The sequence below is a fragment of the Apteryx mantelli genome, chromosome 18 (assembly GCF_036417845.1).
Source record: "Apteryx mantelli isolate bAptMan1 chromosome 18, bAptMan1.hap1, whole genome shotgun sequence".
Taxonomy (NCBI): Eukaryota; Metazoa; Chordata; class Aves; order Apterygiformes; family Apterygidae; genus Apteryx; species Apteryx mantelli.
The window spans coordinates 6201634-6222243 of NC_089995.1; the positions used below are offsets into that span (position 1 = coordinate 6201634).

The window sequence follows — 20610 nt, forward strand, 5'->3', positions numbered from 1 at the left end:
ATGCTACCTAGCTTCGATGCTTGGGTTTAGAGATAACTGATATCCAGGGCATTTGATGGCATTTTTTTGACCAAACCACAGCAGTGCATTCAAGTTTCTTGGTTTAAATTGTCACCTACGGCACATACCAGAAGTGTAGCGGTAGAGTCAAGGGGAAGGGAGGGCAAGCTCCCTCCCAGATAGACTTGGATGACTGAAGTCTTTATTGCAGCTTATTTTTTCATGTGTTTCTCCCTTTAGCAGGGATTATATATATAATTTTAAGCAGACCTCTTGATTTCCCCTTTTGTATGACCCCCGCCTTGCTTGCAGAGATTCTGGCTGTGGCACTGCCTTCCAGCCCTGGAGATCTGTTATTGATTTTACCAACTCTCAGCATCAGACTCAAGCTTGCATTTGCTTTTCAGATTATTACTGAAAGTTAAGTGATTCCTTATTAATTCATAAGACCTCCAGAAGGTATGACCCACTACCATAAAATCTATGTAGAAGTTATTTGACTGCCAGAAAGCATCAGCATTTGTTTCCAGCATTTGTTGAATTAGGGGGGTGGGGGGGAAGGATCCATGTGGAAAATGTAAATAAGGAATCTTTTGTTCTCCTCTTTAGCACAGCTGAAATGGGATGAGCACTGAGTGGTGTTCATAACTCCAGAATAGCTCATAGATCAATGTTTTGCTCAGAGATGTAGCAGCAGACAAGTATTAAGAAAATCTCCAGAGAAGTGTCTTGGTGGAGTACAGGAGACTATTATTGATGTTTCAGAAGTGATGGATGCCGTTGGAGGCCCATATCTGAGAAACCAGATCCCCTTAACTGCAAGTAGCCAAGGGTTTAGATGTCTCTGATTTTTTTAAATGGTGAAAGCAAGCATAGCATGAATGGAAGTGCACTTGCACGATGCAGGCTGAAAATTTGATCAAAAAATCATATCCACAGTCCTTAGAGGGGGAAGAGGAGACATTCTTCTGTCATGAAGAATGCAGAGTTTGCAGGGGGTGGTGTTCTCCATTCCAGGCTTTCATTTTGATGGTGCTGTTTGCTTACAGATTGGAAAGCACTTAGAAGGCCTTGATTTAAAAATTGAAACCGTTCTTTTTCTAGCACACATACGTAGGTGATCTTAGGAACTGTTCAGCAGTTTCCTCTCCAAGTAGAATTACATGCAGGTGATACTGAGATTCAGCATACAGGAACAACCTCTCTTTGACTTGATGGAAATGCATCTGCCAAATGTAAAATGTGCTATGAGTCCAAATCTAAACTCAGGCATTATCCAAGAAATTCCACTGCAACTTAGTGTGGAAAAAAGCAGTCATGGTCCTTGCAGGTGGTTCATGCTCTGTTCCTTGTCTCCTAGCTCCATATAGCTGCAGCCAATGGTTATCTGCATGCAGCTGAAGTCCTTCTTGACCAGGGGGCAAGCCTGGATGTTAAGGACTGGGATGGCTGGGAACCTCTCCATGCTGCTGCTTTTTGGGGCCAGGTAATCATTTCGTTGCAAGTGTCATGTGTGAGGGTGCCGTCAAGGGCTTTCTGCCTGGGTAAATTGTGGAGTTCTCTACAAACGGAAGAAATCTATGCTAGCTGGACTTGCTTGGTGGTGTTAGATGAGATCTCTGCAGTACCAAAAAAGAACCTGTTGCTGAGAAAGCTCAGGGAGAGCGTGTTTGTGCAGCTGAGTGGTGCACAGCTCTGTGCAGCTGAATGGTTGTAGCTGTGTTTAATATCACACGTGTACCAGAATAATTTTAGGCCAGTTGATCATGCACATAATTGCTTCTTAGCTTATTCTAACTTTTCGGCTTTAAGGCAGAAAACAGTTGCCAAAAGTACCACCATCAACTTTGCTTTCTTTCCTTTTCTTTAGATGCAAATGGCCGAGTTGCTTGTATCCCATGGGGCCAGTTTGAGTGCCAGGACATCTTTGGATGAGATGCCAATAGGTGAGTTTGCTAAGCTCATAAAAGAGATCAAAGCCACTAAGAAACAAAGCTTTTAGAGATTTTTTCCCCCTAAGCCTGCTAGAGTCTTCAGAGGGTGCTTTCAAAAGTGTTAACCCTTCATTTTTCAGGTGTCTTTAGAATCAAAGTTGCAGTGATTTTAACTGGATTAAAGTTTTAAAGTGCCTGATTTGTTCTGGGTACTTCTGAAAGTGCTTATTTTTGCCCATAAAAAAGAAGGTATAAGGTTTTTGTCCTGTGTGTTTGACTCATTCACGTCATCCGTCTGTATCAAAGCGGAGTTAGAGACACTCAAGTTTTAGGGCTGCAGGCACAAGGAAATGTGATAAGCAATTTGGGATTGGAGAGGGAAAGAGAAAACATGCAGAAGTCTTGGAACAGATTGGAAGTGAAAATGCCAAAGCATTAGCATCTGACCATGTGCATTATAATCTTGTGCCGCATTTCCTATTGGCAAAAGGTTTTCTGAGCCTTAATGAAAACTCTGTGCATCCTCATTTTGAAGAATGAACGTTCTTGTCTTCCTCCCTCATCTGCTCTGCTTTTATCTCCTCTTTGTTGTTTTGGAGGCTTAAGGAAAGGTGCTTTATTCAGGGGAGCTGCAGTCTGTCTGTTGCTGAAATTTTTTTCCTCCCATCTTGAAGCATTAAGATAGCGGTCATTATATCTCTTACCCTTTCATGGGTAAAGGCACAGCTTACTGCTAGAGACGGGACAAAACCTGGCTGAATAGCTGGGGCATTGCACACTTGAATCCCTGTCACAATCAACAGCTCTTGTTTTTTGATGCTGTTTAGATGTCCAAACCAATCTGCCTCCCCTAATCCCTTTGGAGAGAAACGTGTCTAAGCCCACTCTGCTTAAATTCTCTTTCTGTTTATCCTAGTGTTTGGAGGTGTATGTATACCAGGGAGGCACAGTTAGTTACGTGGTGGTAATGGCACCGCGTCAGAACAGCCTGACTAACGGCTTGGTTTGCGTGTGCCTTAGATCTGTGTGAAGAGGAGGAGTTCAAAGTATTACTTCTGGAGCTGAAACATAAACACGATGTGATCATGAAATCTCAGATGAGGCATAAATCCTCCCTGAGCCGAAGGACCTCCAGCACTGGCAGCCGGGGGTAAGTGCAGTTTTCCTGCAGGCTGGCTCTCCAGACGTGACCGCGGAGCAGCCTGAGGTCAGCATGCTGCGAACGAGCCCATCCGTCCTTTGGGAATGAACTCCCTGAAAGGCAGGCGCTGGCTTTTAGCTGTTGGAAGCAGAGCTCCCTCGGAGGTGGTGGTCCTTGCACTAGCAAGAGGTGCTGTTTTTTGGCCGGGGGGAATGGCTCTGTACCACAGTGATTTAAGAACTACTGTGGACAGAGTACCAGTGGTGAGAGTTTACTTGTTTACCTGTTAAGCCAGGGATACTTGTGTCTGGGAATCAATGCTTCACACCTGAGCTTCTTGGTAGCTTTAATGAAGAAGGTAGAGGGAAAGGTGAATGAATACTAATAGATAATAAGGCTCACAGCCATGATACTGTGTTAGGACAGTCCGTACAAGTCTTTATAAGACATTTGCTAGACGTCAAAGCAGCAGGTCTCAAGCTGCGGTTTGCAGAGCTCCCTAAACAACCCGTGGGCCGTTTGCCTTTACATTTACTCCACTGGTTACAGAGTAGATCCATCAGGTGAGCTGCATGCGATCTAATCCAGGCTTGCAGTACGTCTTTTTAAAATTCCTCCCTCCTTTAATACGCACGCTAGTGCCTTTGTCTGCTTGGCGTGGGTGCAGGAAGCTACGTTCCTGTCCCATCCCAAGGGGAGACGCTATGGAGTGCAAGGAGGATGTGGGAAGAGCTTCGGGGTAAGAGGAAAGCCCGTGTGGTGCTTACAGCTTTGATGCTCCTTCCCGCTCTCCGACAGGAAGGTGGTGAGGAGGGCCAGCCTTTCGGACCGAACAAACCTGTACAGGAAGGAGTGCGAGAAAGAGGCCATCGTCTGGCAGCAGATGGGGGCGGCAGAAGAACAAAGAAACTCGGGCCTCATTGGAGAAATCGGGGAGACTCGGTCTGACCAAGAGAATACAGACCCTGTAAGGAACCTCCTGTATCCTGTGGGAGTCACGGAACGGGGCTGGCAGGGCAGGCTGGAAAGCAGGCTGCATAGCCGTGGGTGCTCTGGGACGAGAGGGGGGCGAAAATGTTCTTAAACCTCATCCGTCAGATTTAAGCAAAAGACCAAATTCTCATTTAGTATAAACTGGAATATCCCACTGAAGCGGAAAGACAGTTTTGGATTTATAGCTGCATAAACAGGTTTGAGATATGGCCCTAATAAGCCAGGAGAAAACGGTTGTCTGTTAAGAGTGTATTTCTCTTTACAGTTAACAAACTGGCAATCAATCACAAAAGAATTGTCATCTTGCTTTGCAGTTATTTGTTTTTAATTTGGTTATTGTCATGTTGTATTAACAAACTTTTTATATTAATACACACACACACACACACACACACACACACACACACGACTTTTTTTTTTCCCCAAGTGACTTCTTCTGAGTTAAAGTTTCCAGATTCCTGGTTGGGGGTCACAGCATTATAGGGTCCTGGTGATGGGTGATTTCCGTGTTTTTCCTGCAGTTCCTGTCCAGTTGGAAGACTGTGTGCGAGTTGGTTTAGGAGTTTGCTGCAGGGATGAACGGTGCTGGGGGGCACGGGAAGATGCTTTTCTTTAATGTTTTCTTGTTACAGAATTCAGTGCTGGAGAACTCTTCCCTCCTTCCTGAGTTAGCGAACAAAAGCACCCAGTGCGACTCGGAAATCCCCCTCCAGAACGGACTCAGGGCGTCTGCCAGCACTTACCAGTACACCTTTTCCAACGGGGACATTTGGAATATGCACGCTGACCCCGACAGTAATCCAGGCCACATGCTGCCCTACGGCAACCCGGGGCTCCCTGACACGCAGCAGCTCTGGGGTGCCTACAAGGAGCACAGCCATCAGACGCTCTCTGAACTTAAGCGGCAGCGGGCTGCAGCCAAACTCCTCAATCACCCTTTCCTCAGCACCCACTTTGGCAGCGGCATGGGAGGTGTACCTGAGAATGGGAGCGAGGCCAAGTCGCACCTGATCGGATCCAGGACTTCTCCCTACAGCACCAATGGGACCTCAGTGTATTACACAGTGTCCAGTGGTGATCCGCCCCTCTTGAAATTCAAAGCTCCCATGGAGGAAATGGAAGAGAAGGTGCATGGGTGCTGCAGAATTTCCTAGTCTCACCTGTTACTCACCCCAACGTGGAAACCCGGCATGGATGGGCTGGTTGGATCTATCGCAGAGGCCAGGTTGTTTGGTGGTTTGCATTCCAAGGGGAGAATTTGGTTACGGACATCCTGCCTGCAGCAGCCTTGTTCATTTTGAATTGTACTTTACCCTGCCAATTACTTCTGTTGCAGCTGAATGAGTAATGCAGGTGGAGCAAGGCTCGTAGGAGAGGAATGGATGCACATCAGTATAATGTAAGAAGAGCCACCCTAGTCTTGTTCCCTGGGGAAGAAGGTACGGTGCACTGCCTCCCCATCCTTGGAAAGTCATGAGATGGCTTGGAAAGAAGAAATGGCCTGAATTAAAATCTTTGCATCCGAGCCTCTTGCTGTAAGCCAACAAGCTTCTGGAAGGTGACAGTTCAGACCTGAATTTTCACTTTCGGGTGCAGTGCGGATATCCCTGGAAGGGAGGTCAGCCCCCATGCAGGGTTTGCAAGAATGAACTGAGCCGTCGTCTGTGCAGCTGGATCCAAAACTTACCAGGGGCTGAGCAACGAGCAAGTGTAGATACTGCACTTGCTTTAGGAAGTTTGCAAGGTGTTGTCTCCTCGCAGTGACAGCTCACCTTCAAAAACTGCACTGGCTGGGTCCTGTTCTGCTAATATAAACCAGTCACTGCAGACTGTCATCAGGTTTTAAGCAGAACCCTTCAAGGAACAGGCGTCACTGAACAGGCTTTAAAACTGATGTTGCAATAAGGGGCCCCGGCAATAGAATTTTACTGCAATAAAATACTGACAAAGGTCTATATTGGGATAAGTAATTTAAAAAACTTATTTGTACTATTTAAACTCTTAATTTGTTAAAACTGGACAGACTTTTGCTGATCTCACTTTCCTATTGATTCTGTTTGTTTACTCTGTACGCTCAGCACAGACACTTGGAGCAGTATGCTTTGTGTTCTGATTTTCTGGCTTGGGAGGGATGAGGAGAAAGGGCTTGCCTACACTAATCTAGAAATGTCATGAAAGCGTTTCTAATCTCCCTAGATTTTATGACACTTGCGTGTTAACCTGCATTCTTTGGCTGATAAACAGGTAACTTAAGTTGTTGCTTTGGTGGTTGAACATTGCAGCAGGGCAAAGACTGGATTTTGTTTGTTTGTTTTTCCAGCTTCCATGCTGAATTCATCAGCAGTGGCTAGTAGCTGTCAGAACAAGGCTTAAAGGCCTCTATATTGCGTATGTAAGAGAGTCAAACTCCCTTTCTGAGTGAAAGCCAAGCACCATGCAGCAGGCACAAGGCTCCTGCAGGAGAGGTTGGCATGCCACCACCAGTGTTTTAAGACGGCTTGTGTTAACCCTGACAGACTGCCTGAGAAACGCTAGCGTGGTGCAGCACGGGGTCTTGGCACTGGCTCTTCTGGAAGTTAAGTCTTTGCGTACAAGTGGGAGGTAAAAGGAGAGTGCCCCTTGGGAGACAGCTCCGAGGAATTGGCCACAGCTGAGACAACCAGTTATATCTACAGAAGTATTTGTAACTCTGCAAACCCTTTTCTGCACAGAGGAGCTATTGCGCACATAACTATTTGCCTGTGTGAATGTGTGTCTTCTTGGGCAGTTTTAAATCCCAAGCTCTGAAAACATAAGCCTGTTTTGTGTCTATGTAAGCCAAATCCTGCTCACAGCAATTTAGCTGGCAGCTAGACATCAAGATTATGTGTTCCTTTGCAGAGAATTCACACACATATTCCCCATCCGGGAATCCTCGCATCCTTTCCTTTCTTTTCTAGGCCATAAAAAATTTAGTTAGGCTAAAAGGGACTGTTAATTGCCACCCTCCACTCCACATCTACTGGAAACGCTGTTCCACCCCTAAAGGTCTAGTCAACGGTGTAAGTAATGAGAGAGGTGGGAACCAGTCTGCAATCCTATCGGGAAAAGGCAGTGAAGGAGCAAGGAGACCATTCTCTCTGAAAAGTGTTTCAGGCAGGTCTCTACAGGGGAATGCCCCCTCCTTAGTTTACATCACAGCTGAGCTTGGCTGGGAAATCGAGCCTGGCTCTAAGCTGGGTATCATGATGCAGGGATCTGGGCCCCTCCTTTTTTAAAGAGGCTCCTCCAGGCAGCAGAGATGAGTATACGTCACCACAAAACCCAAATACTTTTGGATCTTTGAGGTTATTACCAGGCCGACAATTTATTGTTTCAAACTCAGAGAATTCAATCCTCTTCCCGTATCAGTTTTAGGAACAAATTAGAAAATGGGAGCAGCTGGTCTGATTTTTAAATTCTCAGTTCAGTTAAAGGCAGGGGTTTCTTTGCATGTTCTGAAACATTCAGAGAAAGTGAGCCCTCTCTGACACATGCCTGGGTAGCTTGCTTAACACCTCTGTCCCATTTGACTAATCTCCTGGTTTCTGCTGATCTATACAAGTTGCCACTCTGTCCTTCCATTATTCGAATACATATATTAAAAATAAAACTTGAAGATACTTCTTGTGCTTTACTGAACCTCAAGGGAATTAAAAAGTCACTCTCTAGTTGAAATAAGTTGGTTTGGTAGCTGGAGACTTTACAGTGTCTCAGGTGGTCTGTGTGTTGTTAAGAGTGAGTCTTGTGACCTTAAAGAAAATGTTTCTGGGATAATATCAGGTGTAGCCTAGGGGTTGCTGAATAAGGGAAGATGATCTTTTGGATGCCTTTCTTCTCCCATGGTGCTGGGGGTAGTCTCTCCGGATCCTATCCTAATGAGAATTCGGGAGTCAGTGTAACAATTTTTGGTGCTGCCGTCCACTAGCTTGTAAGCAGTGCAAAATTTGGGCCCAGCTGATGCTTTCCCTCCCAGGGACAGGAGGAGTCAGGCCCTTTTCCTTCTCAGAGCAATTTTGTGCTGTTACGTATATTGAATCTTACATATCTCCAAGCAAATGAAAAGCAGGCAGTTGAATGCAATCATGTGAGGCAGTTTGAGGCTTGCTTTCCCTGTGAGTAGTTAATATGTTAAAGTTGCATGAAGCCAGTCTGTTTTAGACAAATAGCTTTCAGTTCATCAGTATTTCACTCTATTTATATGTAAAACTCCGGGAATCCATGATTCTAGCTGTGATCTTGAGCAAAGTAACAATTGATTCACGATCAGGAGAAAGATACTTACAGGTTCTAGATATAAAACATCCCTGTAATTGGACCGTTATATTGTGATTTAAAATTGGCAGTAATACAGCTCTTCTAGCTTTATTTGCTATAAGCTAACATGCTCTAGTGGTGTCTGATCAAATGCAAACGATTCTTACTCAGAAAGGAGAGTCAGTAACTGGTAAATATTCCAGGATATGTTTCACAGCAAAGACAACTAATTATCTACCACTGGCTTTGGGTTGGAAGTTGCATTCAAGTGGGGTTTCCAAAGATTGCTGAAGACCCAAAATGGACTGATGCCTTCCCTGCTTATGTGTGGGTGACAGTCTGAATATAATGGTCACTGCCTGTGGGACATTGGCAGATAATGGTCAGGGAAGGAGCTGACAATTTATGGTGTGTGCAGAGTTGTTGGCAGTAGATCAGGGATGAGCAATTCTGTAAAATATAGTTAACCAGAGGTTAAATCCTTTATAGAGACAAACAAGCTTTTGGGGGGCATGATAAATGCACAGGTACTCTTATATGTGCATTGCAGGAGCCTGCCTGTAGGAATAGGGCTCCTGATTACAAAATTTAGCACTGTTATAACTATAGTGCTTTTCATATCCGTGCATTTTAAACAAGGCCATTCCAGTGGAAAGTTCTGAGGTACATAGCAGAAGGCAGTCAGCTGTTTCACTGGAGCTCTTAAAATTGCTAAAAAGCTGTGGAAATGAGAAAAGGTGTTGTGATTGGCATATATACCACTTGGATTATTAGAGAAAGATTTGGGTGTTTTATACTGTATTCAGCCTCTCTGTAAAGATCTCAGTACAGATTCAAGGTCAGATCAGAGTTCTGCTTTTATTAGCTGTAAGCCCAAGATTGTAGTTGTTCATCCAGACCCACTCAAAGATTTGAGAATTTGGACGTGGTGACGGTTCCCCTGTTAGGCACTGTAGGCAGATCTGCACACAGGAACAACCCTTCTGCTTGAAAAATCTTCTTATATGCTGAAGTCATAGTGTTTATAGCAAACTAACTGGTTCATGAGAGCAGCTTTGCTTTCCACGTTGAAAGGCTTTATTCAAATGCAGAAGTGTCTCTCAAACTAGTGTCTCTGCTTTCCTGAGCTCCACCAGGGAAGTCCCAGCAGTGAATCGTTAGACATGGGCTTAAGTATGGTTGCTGGGATGTTTGGCTTTGGACCTACATCTGTATTTCACATACCAAGTGATGCAGTTTTTGCCCAGTTTGTCTCACTTCTGTGGTGCTTCAGGACCTGAAAACCCTCTCCAGTTTGGAAAGAACTGCCTCTAGCTGATGTGATTGTGTACCGTCTTGTAGGCGTGATGTCACATGGTCGAGAAACTCCTGCTAGGGAAGGAGGAGAAGAGCACAGCAGGGAAATAGCAATAACGAATCAGTGCGATACCCAGCAGTTGCAGTGAATTCTTTAGTATACTGAGCAGGGGGTTATTTCATGGGGTTGCAGATGAGAGCGCTTATCTCCCAAATTTCCATTTGGGAGATTGACTTCTGTGCAGTGTCCTTTTTGATCAAATGTTGGACCTGTTTCCCCTGTTTCTTCTGTGCTGAAACAAAATCAGCAATACCATGAAATAGGAGTATCTTACCTGAGAAAGCAATGGGACTGGTTTCTAGAGAGCCACAGTGGATTAACTGTTGTCTGTTTGCTGGAAGGTGTTCTCCCTCTGTCTGGATATAGCTGTGCCTTATATTTGCTAAAAGTAGCTCAGTGTCTAGTCTCTGAGATGTGTGTGGTGACTGTACAATGCTGTTTTGAATTTTAATACTATTTTGCAAAGGGAAAACTGTTCACAGCATGCTGTATTTTGCAAATTTTATTTGCTCTTTCATTTCTCTCATGATTGCCATTTTTCTCTTCCTATGATACAGAGACAGCAAATGCACAAAGACTTCATCCTAATTTAACGAATCGCATCAGCCAACCTTGTTATGGCAGTTCTCTGCTGGCAGGGTCCAGAACACGCTAGTAGTAGCAAGAGCTAGCTTGTTACTGCAGAACACAGTTTATATATATATATATATATATATATATGTATGTATGTATATGTGTATATATATATATATATTTTTTTTTTTCTCTGTGGCCGTACAATGGTAGTTCCTGGCTGTTCTTCAGCTTTACATGTTGGCCAAACTGCAGATGGACCTGTCGGGCCTCCTACATGATTAGAGTAGGACTGGGATCTTTTGGCAACATCTGCCATGGCAAAATTAGAACTTGGAATATTTTGCTGCGTTCCGCACGTGGAAGCTGTGGTGGGGGAGGCAGTGCTCAAGACACCAGTTCCCAAGCCTACACCAATACAATTATCTCTACCTGCAGTTGGGGGGAAAAACATAGGTTTGGGGGGCAAATGCAGCCTTAGTATAGCCACTTCTAACTCCTCGGCCTATAGACTGCAGTGTTTGTTTCCCTGTGAGAGGGGGGAGAATGAACTATAGTGTCCATAACCCTTGTACAGCTATGACTGCTGCATATCCAGGATATTTAAAAATGGTGGCAAGCCCTCTGCAATAATTCATAATTCCATCGAGCGGTAGTAAATGATGTACAAATAAAACTTGATGAAATGTATTTTATGTGAAAAAAAATAATGTAAGAACTGTATATTGTATTAGCAGCTTTGTGTATAAAATGGCATTTTGGCAATCAGAGTCTAATATATTTAAAACTTTTTTTAAAAAAAGGATATTTGATATTGTATGGAATTGACTTTATTGCTACTGTAAGTATGAAAAGATGGTTTCTTAACATGTTGAAGCAATGCATAAAATCTTAAACTGTATGTAAATCTCATGCCAAAAGGGTATGTCTGACAGTATTAGCACCTGACTTCAGTGTCTTTAAGAGAGAGATTCAATTTTTTAATTTAAAAAATATATTAAATTTCTTTTAATAATACCAAAAATGCCATTGGTTCTTATTTATTTACATTTTGGAATATGTGGCATCTTTTCAATATATCTTTCCACTCTGTGTACTCTGCCTGAATGCCTTTGCCTCTCACATGACCATAAGTATTGCCAGGAAAAGCCTAGAAGAGTAAATCTAGGCTGTTGGTAGGCATAATCTTATGTATGTATTTATTGCTTATAGTGGTATTTCTTCACGTGGACAAGCAGGAAGGCCAGAGCCGTAGCTGCTCGTTCTGGATTTAGCGGTGTCGGTTAAGGATGGTTCTGGCGCCCAGGGGGGAGAGCGGCTCCTTCTCCCAGGGCTTTCACGGAGGCAACGTGCCCCCGGGGTGCTGGCGCCCCGGGGCGGCAGCGGGGAGGGGGACGAGGCCCCCGGGGCTCAGAGCCCGGCGGGGCTGGCGGCGGACAGGCGGGCACAGGCGCCACCGGCCTTACCGCCCCGCCACGCCACGGCGCCGCGGCGGAGACGCGGCCGCTGCAAATGGCCGCCGCCGTGACAGGGCCCCCGCGCGCCGGGGCCGCGGGCCCGTTTGGGCAGGAGCGAGGGGTCCCGGCGGCGGTGCGGGCCGAGGCCGCGGTGCGGCGGGGAGGGCTCCGCCCCGAGGCGAGCGGCGGCGGGGAGCGCCGGGGGCCGCGGAGGCCAACAGGTGGAGGGAGCTGGGGCGCGGCGGCGCCTGGGCGGCAGCAAGCGAAGCCCCGTTTAAAGAGCCGCGGGGAGCCGCGGGCCGGGCCGGGGCGGGCCGCGTTCAAACGCAGCCAACGAGGGCGGGGGGCGGAGCGCGGCTCCCCCACTGGCGGCGGCGGCGCGGCCGCTGTTTGGATTCAAAGCGCCTATAAAGGCGCCGCGGCGGCGTGAGCCGAGTGGAACCGAGCGGCGCCATGGCGAACGCGTCGCAGTGCCTGGAGGAGGGCGCCGGGCCGTGGCCGCCGCGCTCGCCCGAGCCGTACAGCGAGGCGCAGCGGCTGGCGCTGGAGGCGCTGGTGGCGGGCGGCCCCGCGGCGCTGCGCGCCTTCCTGCGGCGGGAGCAGGTGCCGCCGTTCCTGTCGGAGCCCGAGGTGCGGGCCATCGCGCGGGGCGCCGTGCCGCCCGCCGCCGCCGCCGAGGAGGGCGCGGGCGAGCCGTCGCTCGGCGCCTCGCTGGACGCCTCGTCGCTCACCTACTTCCCCGAGCGCTCGGACGTGGAGCCGCCGGCGCTGGAGCTGGGCTGGCCGGGCTTCGCCAGCGGCGCCTTCCGCGGGCTCACGCGGGTGGAGGCGCACTTCCAGCCGGGCTGCGGCGAGCGCCCCTACGGCTGCAAGGAGGCGGTGCGGCGGCAGGTCCGCTCCGCCCGCGAGGTGAGTGCGCGCCCGCGCCCGGCCGCGCTGCGCTCCCTGTCAGGGGCTTCCTGCCGTCTCTCGGAGGCCGTGCCTGTGGCGTGACGTCCTTTCGTACGAAAGAATCCTACCTACAGACAAAACCCTATGATTATAAAGATTTCTTCACCTTTCTTCACCTCTTTCACATCCCCTGCTGCCCCGAAGGGATCTGCAGGCCTCCTTGTAGTAGGACTTCCCTCCTGCAGGGCTGGGTGTGATTTGTTGCAGCGAGTGGCCTAAAAATCAGGTTGAGTAGTAGCTTCTAGCTGTTCTCTGTAGCCCGTTACGCTACCTGAGTTTGCAGCCTCTACCTGGATTCCCCGGGAGGGAACCACCCTCTTCGGCAGCCCTTAGATTGGCTTAGCTCGAACTTCAAAGCATAGCTGCTTCTGGAGGTGAGGTAACCCGCTGGCTCTGGGCGCAGCCCGTGCTCGCGCAGGGCATGCCCCGACTTCGCTGTTCAGCGTGGTCCCTGCCAGCTTCTGCACCAAGAGGCTTTGGGCATTTGTGAGCATGGCACGAGCGATGGGCTTCTCGCCAGAGACTGTCACGGATGAAAGTCTGTTCTCGCAGGTTGACCATTAGGTAGATGACACCACTCTGGTGATTCAAGCAAATGCCGTGCAAAACATCTGTTTTTTCCAAAAAGCTGTTCTTGCTTGTAGCATCCTGCCAAAAATCCTTCTCTTGCAGCAAGCCACCAACCAGGCAAGCTGTTCTTGTCACTGCAGTATACATCCCTCATCCAGGAAGCTCTTCTGTGGACACAAAGTCAAGAGAAGAATTGACCCCTATGCCTATTATTGAGTATAAGATGTCCTGCAATGTCACTCAATCAGTTCTGAGTCCTCGGAGTTAATGTGAGGAAAATTAAAACTCCAGATGCTGTTTAGTCGCTTCACAGCTTGCTAAAATATGCTCAGCCTGAGTGACTGGAGTGGACCACATCCCTGTCTTGCTTCCACGCTCCTGGAGGGCCAAGCCTATGAAGAAGGGTTTTCTCTACTTCCTCTAAGCAGAACTGTGTGCTTTTTTCGTTTTAAGCAAACCTTTATTTCCTTTTCAGCTGCTGACTCTGGGATCTGAACTCAAATATCCTGATAATTGAATAGTCATTGAAAGCAACAGTTTTTCCAAGGGGATTTAATGTGAATTGTGCACCTATTATCCTGTTTTCAGTGGCTGGTCTTGTCAAGTGTACCTTACTTTCACCTTCCTTTGACACTCAGCCAGGTGACAGGGTGGAGAAAAGCAGGAGAAACAAAAGCATCAACTAACTTTATTTAGAAATGCCGGCATGTCTCTGTTTTCTAACTAAGAAATCATCCACTCTAGAGCCAATTCCCTAAGGAGCAGGACACAGGTGTGAATGCAAAGCTTAGCCTGTTCTTGTGGGAAATGTTTCCTCTGAGCGTAGGCAATGCCACACACCTTGCTGTTTTGCAATACGTATGTATACACCCTGGGGCGGGTCGCAGCAGAGCGTGTATGCCTTACCGTCTGATAAGGGCAGATCCCAGGGACCTGCCGCAGTTGTATAATCACTGTCCTTGAAGCTGTTCTGATGGAGCAGTGGTAAAAGAAGCCATGAACCCAAATCCTGTGCGTGTCTGTGCCTCCGCACAGTCGTGGTTTCCCAGCTCTGATAATTTATACAGGGATAGTGGTGCACTTCTACCATAGGGTTTGAAGAGAAAATAGTCCATGTTAGTGAGATATTTATCTGTGACGGAGGGAGGCTAGCTGTAGCATGTATGCCACAGAAGAATGTCTTGAGAGGAGAACAGTGTGTAGACTGTTGGATGAGACAATTTTTCATTACTTGAATAAGTACCAGGGTACTTGACCACAACGATACAGGCCTTGGTGAGAGGCAGGGTCTCTTGTATCCTGATGTGGTGGGAGCTGGAGGCCAGTGCTCCAGACAGAACAGCCCAGTGACAGCAGCTCCCCTCTTCAGGAAGCTGCTGCCTCTGCTAAGATCTTGTGAACACACTTAATTGGGGAATAAGACACTACATCTGGTACACTGCATCTGAAAGATTGCTGACCTCTGGCCTTGTGTCCTCAGTACGTTTTAGGTTAGAAACTCCCTCTTTGTCTGTAAAACCTGCTGTGAGCTGATCTGTGGGTACAGCCATTTTGCATAAACCATAATCCCATAGGAGTGGAGATGACCTGTCTGGGTTGGTGATTCTGCTAGGCTAGCTCCCCAGATGCTACAAAAAGGCCTGGCCATGGGAGATCATGTAGGAAAGCAGGCTGTGAAAGTGCACAAAAGCAACAGCAGATGTGAGACAAAGCTCTTCAGGCTCGATATCAGCAGGAGAAAATGGCTGGAGGGAGGCAGTGGTCTAGTCTTGTGTAGAGTGATATAAAGCTCTTGAACAAGTGTTGTCTTTTTTTGCAGGTAATTGCCCTTGTGATGGATTCCTTCACAGATATTGATATCTTTGGTGACCTCCAGGATGCCTATAACAACCGTAAAGTCCCAGTCTATATCCTTCTTGACCAGGACTTTCTACCCCATTTCTTGGAAATGTGCAAGAATTTAGGAGTCTGTCCTGAGCAGGAAAGCGTAAGTGTTAAATACAGTGTGCTGTGTGTGTGAGGTATTTTGGTTTTGCTTTTTTGGTACAGGTTACACTTATGGTCATCAAAGATAGATACGCTTTTATAAATAAGAGACTTCTTTGAAAGGCTGAAGCATCCTGTCTGCTGATGAGAACTGAAATAAAAGTTGTTTGAAAGGTTTCTCTGTGCTTCTGAAGATCAAGGCTGAATATTGCATGGTTTCAGTATAATCTCTAATGCAACACTTGAAACTGCTCAGAAACTCAGCAAAAACCGTGCAGAAAAGGCACCCTTAGGCTTCCCTTCCCTTACACTACCTGCATGTAGGAGCTACAGCCCTGCTGTGCAGCTCTCCAGTGTGCTGGGTGGAGTGCGGACCTGTGATCAGTGTGCACCTGTCCTGAAGAAGTGGCATTTTTCAAACATTTAGTTTTGCAAAACCTAAGTAGCTTTATTTCTTTGGCTCAAGGAACAACTTATAAAAGGAAAAGACCTTCTAAGAAAAACAGAAGAGATGTTAAGTTCAAGGGTAGTTTGGCTTTGGAAACATCTCTTTTCTTCCCTAACACATAGCTGTTTTATTTTAAATGGGATGGCAAACATTGGGTGTGAATGATGTGGCACACTTAGCTCCTCTGATTATAAACTGACATGACTGTGTTCTGTCTTGGCTTGGGCAAACTTGTGTTGGCCCCCGGGAGAGTTTCTCGAGACTGGGAAGCACTCCTAGCTTCGTGCCCAGACTCACAGGCAGCAATTGATTGGAATTGGCTGTTCCCTCCAGGCTGATTCTCTGCAGACTCCTAATCTAACAGAAATATAGCACTGTGTAACTAATAACACTTGCTTGCAGACCAATATAAGGAAGCTCATGTCATGCCTCTCTTCCATGGTGTGCCTAGTTGTTTCTGTGTGGAATTGCTAATCAGAATTTTTGGAAGCCAGCTTAAATGTGATGTTTATTTTCCCCTCTTTTCTGAAACAGATGCTGAGAGTTCGAACTCTCACTGGGAACACGTACTACACGAGGTCAGGTGCCAAAATTATTGGGAAAGTCCATGAAAAGTTCATGTTAATTGATGGCATTAGAGTGACAACGGGCTCCTACAGGCAAGTATTGGTGTCCGTTAGTGCCAGATGAAGCTTTGGAAAGGGGGAATTTCTGAAAGATGGGTAGATTAGCTTTGCTGCCTTTCTGGTATTAATAAATACCAATGTCAAGTGGACTAACTGAGTCTAAGTGGGATTAACACAAAGGTGGAAATAGCTTTGGAAATCTGTACACAACTCATATGTTTGCACACAGTTAGTGGTATGTGAGTATCTGACATTCAAATTAATCAACAAAAAAGCTTCAGCTAACAGCGTAGCCAGGTGTCTTGCATAAGCTGCCTTGTATCTCTGTAGTAATCCCTTTCCATCTCCTAATAGTTTGGTTACCTGGGCTTGGGAAAGCAAAGGGGTTGGTTTCTTAGAAGGGTTATATTTCAATTGAAAACTAAATCAAGGAATGAAAAACAGTCTGCTCCTATTCCTGTCTGTGGTAGATAGTGAACCCTTATGTTTCATTTGCTTCTGGTCTGACTGAGAATTTTCTGTGACTGCTATTACGCTTGGACACTTCTGACCTAGTCTAGCAGGGACAAGCTTGCATATCTTCAGGCAAATATCTGTATGCAAATACCTGAAAGGAGAGAAACTCAGCAGATTCCTGTGTGTCTTTTGGTTGTGAGATTGAACTGGTAATAGGAGAGCTTGTGGCTGAAGGCTGAACTTCTTGCTTCTCTTGGAACTACATAAACTCACTTCGCACAAAGCTGTCAGCTCAGCTGTGAGCGGGTTGTCAGAGGAGTTAGTTACCTTTGCTACAGATGTGCTACTGTGTTACTAGCAAAGAATTTGACAATGACTAAATAGGGGTTTCCCTGAAAAAGAGAGAATATTCTACTGATTATTTGCAAAACTCATGCAAAACACTTCTAAGCTGAATCGTGCTGTTTCATCTGTAATTGTACGTGTTGAAATGCATTAGAGATTAACTGTGAATCTTGGCTTGTTTTCAATAGTTTCACGTGGACCGATGGGAAACTGAACAGCAGTAACTTGCTGGTACTGTCAGGTCAAGTGGTTGAACATTTTGATCTTCAGTTCAGGATTCTTTATGCCCAGTCGAAGCCTATCAGCCCTAAATGGTCATCAAGCTGCAGGAACAGTGGAATATTTGATCACCTGGTGAACAGAACAGAGTCGTCAAAAGAGTATACTGTGGAAAGCAATCTGAGAGCAGAATTTGCCAGATTGTCTAGTACTCCAAAGAAACTGTTGAGAGAAATAGATCTGGCTGAAGGTACTCCTGGAGGCAAACCTTATAACCTGGGACATTCTTGCATTGCTGAAGAGGAGTGGTTCAGCGATCGAGAAGCCACAGTGGAACAGAAGAGCACATCAACTCAAACTGGTCCATGGGAAGAGAAGCCTGTGACTGTGTGTGATGCTGTTGCACAGACCAATGTTGCAACGGTAGAAACCGGCACTCAAACTTCTGTTGCTGCTAAAATAACGGGCACACAAACTTCGGTTCTGTTGAAGACTGCAGTAACACAGACAAAGGAAGATGAGTGTGCGGAAACACCCCTGCTTCACAGGCAGCAATCAAGAGAAGGATCTTCTGCATCTGGGAAGTCCGTATCAAATTCTAGTCTGCGATCACTGTCTTCATCATCATCCCAGTGCTCTCTAGCAAGCTCTACCAGCTCACTGTCTTCTCTTCGGTCCATTGAGTATCCTACCAGTCACAGGGCAGAATATTTCCAAAAACTGCATAAAGAGAGGCAATTTCACTACTCTACTATCAGATCGAAGCTTAGCCACATGGTGGATATCCTGTCCCGGAGGGGACGAGTGCCTGAAAACTACATGAGCCAATACACTGGAAGATGCACTCTAAAACAGAGGCGTGACATCAGTGCCAGCCTGCGTAGCCTCCGAGACGTTTCACTCTTCTCTCTGAATAAATGACAATTGCTCAGCTGAATGTGGAGCACAAAAACTCTGGTCTTTTTAGTGCAGTCACTTTATACCTGCTGCTTCTTAATTCTGCCAGTACTTTTAACTTTCATTGATCTATGTGTACGAGTATCACTTTTCAGCACTTTTGTTTTATACTATGCAATTTAAACACTAAAAAAGATGGTTTTATCTATACCATAAGTGCTTATGTGTTCCTCTTGTATGCATTAGTGGTAGACATTAATTTTAATTCCGGATGTTTAACCCGAAAAGTAAACTTATTAATGGTTTGTAGGATTGCTAATGCTCTGGCTTTAAGTTATCTAAACCTGGAAAATTTTGAGACAGATAGATCTTGCTCAGAGTGGCTTTGGAGATTTGGTTTATATCTATGTATACTCATTTTTTCTTTTTATTACTGGGTTTTATTTCTACTTTATCTTTGGCATGAGGGGAAAGAACCTTATTAAAGATTCGCAAAGCCAATTTTATTCTAAGTCTGATTTCAGAGATAAATTAAATGCATTGCTCTCCCATCAAGTGAAGGCTCTGTTAGAACAATTGAAGGCTCTCGTGCTCAGCTATATCCTTTTTCCACTGTTTAAGCCTTCTGAAATGGACTAAATAGGACTGAGCTAACCAACTCTTTAGTTTAATCATCCTCTTATGCCTGTGTGCATGTGTGTGTATTCACACAGCTACAGAGGAGCACCTTTAGAAACCAATACCAAGAAATAGCACCTTAGCACTCCAAGATAGCCATACCTATTTTGGGAGAACAGTCATGATGTTTCTGGTGTTCAGCCCCGAAAGCTGTATACATTGCATCTTTAAGAATATTAATGGAGAAGATATTGCTGCGACATTTCTTCTTGTGAGTGGGAGAGGAGCAGGTGACACTTGAAGTTCAGTGTTTGAAGGGTAGTGTGTCTTGCTGCAGTATATCATTTGTACTTTTCTTTTGGGATTACTTCAAAGAAGTTTCTCTTGTGCATCTTGTTACACAGAACTAAAACTTGCAGTCTCGGCTCCTTAAATTGGCTTCCAATTCTGTTAAGGTCTGGGAGTGTCTGAACCATTTTGCTTCCAGTAACAGACCTGCAAACTTCTTTGGAGTGAGCTTAGGAGCGAGACAATCACTAAGGACAGATGACAGCTCCTGCTAAAAAGCAAACTGACAAATGCACCACTAAAACACTGTGGGTTCTGTTTGATAATATTTTCATACAAGTAATTCTAAAGAAAAAAATGTTTTCTTCAGACTGTGGCATCTGAAGTATTTTGGTATTTCCTGCTCTATGTCCTTTTTCCACTAACAACTTGAGAGAAACTTCAAAAAAAGTGGACACAAAATGGTTTGAGGGACCTATGTGTCTTTGAAAATACTCTGCCTTCAACATTAAATGGATTTCAGTCTGTGTTCCTTCCTACCTGATGGAGATGGATCACCTAGACATTTGTTAGCAGTAGTATCTGCACATGTGTGTGCGTGCTTGATGGATTGCTTTCTTGAGCTGTATGTGGGTCCTCTGAGATCTGACCTGTGCTGATATTCCCTGGACCTGCAGTCCAGTATCTTGGTGGCCAACCTGCTCTTGAATTTGCCAGATCGGATCAGAGCCTGGCAAATGTACGCTCTACTCTCAGTGTTTGTGTCCAGTAGGTGGCACATTTCAGCTGTCTTTTTTGGATAGTCCTGTAAACAGCAATGAACGTGCCAACGAACAGAAGAACATCGAAAACTCAGGATGGCTGCAACGTAAGTGTGGAGAGCAACACTTTATTCTACAAACTTCAGCATTTCTATCTGAAAGCTATTGTGACAGAGGCTTAGCTGCTTTTGTAGCCTGGATTTCAAAGTGGGCACTCCTTTCCTAAAGCCGTAAGGCAGATGTACAGAGAGGTGCAGGTGAGAGAAAAGCTCTGTCTGCACTTGTTTAAACATATAACGTACTTTCTTGCAAGAAGGCTCCTGGAGCTGGAACACCTGGGGCAAAGGGAGCTGTAGCAAGGGAGCCAAGGTACAGCTTAAAAGTAAAATTCTCAGGATTAGCTTTGGAGAGGTCATGTTCAGCAATGCCTAAATGTGTCCAAAACCAACATGAAACACTTGTTTTTCTATGTGCTTTTTTAAACTTTATTATATTGTACAGCTGTTTTGGTACTCCGATAGGAACAAGAAATAGTTTACAAATAAACAGTCACTTTGCTGCGTGGGTTTTTACCTGGTCATTTCCGAGCTTTGTCTTCTATTTAGCATTTTGACTCCCAGGGACTAATGCAATGCTTCCTACTTTGGCGATGCTTTCCTGCTACTCTGGCTGAGCTGCAGTAGCTTGGAATGAAGCCGCATGTCCTAGAGGACCA

At 45.8% G+C, this 20610-nt stretch overlaps 2 protein-coding genes across 2 annotated transcripts in view; both read left to right on the plus strand.

Moving 5' to 3' along the window:
• PPP1R16B (protein phosphatase 1 regulatory subunit 16B) overlaps positions 1–6020 on the plus strand; it is a 45322-nt gene extending 39302 nt beyond the window's left edge. Inside the window, exons 6-10 of the mRNA XM_013947097.2 lie at positions 1361–1486; positions 1871–1946; positions 2955–3084; positions 3874–4042; positions 4701–6020. Of these exons, the coding sequence (XP_013802551.1) occupies positions 1361–1486; positions 1871–1946; positions 2955–3084; positions 3874–4042; positions 4701–5222 (1023 nt within the window). The 3' untranslated portion in view covers positions 5223–6020. The remainder of the gene's footprint in view (positions 1–1360; positions 1487–1870; positions 1947–2954; positions 3085–3873; positions 4043–4700) is intronic.
• A 6148-nt stretch (positions 6021–12168) lies between these two features.
• LOC106488324 (protein FAM83D) lies at positions 12169–20453 on the plus strand. The gene is made up of 4 exons (XM_013947176.2): positions 12169–12639; positions 15071–15238; positions 16220–16344; positions 17301–20453. The coding sequence occupies exons 1-4, from the start codon at positions 12184–12186 to the stop codon at positions 18250–18252; spliced, it is 1701 nt and encodes a 566-aa protein (XP_013802630.2). The 5' UTR covers positions 12169–12183; the 3' UTR covers positions 18253–20453.
• The last annotated feature ends 157 nt before the right edge of the window (positions 20454–20610 follow it).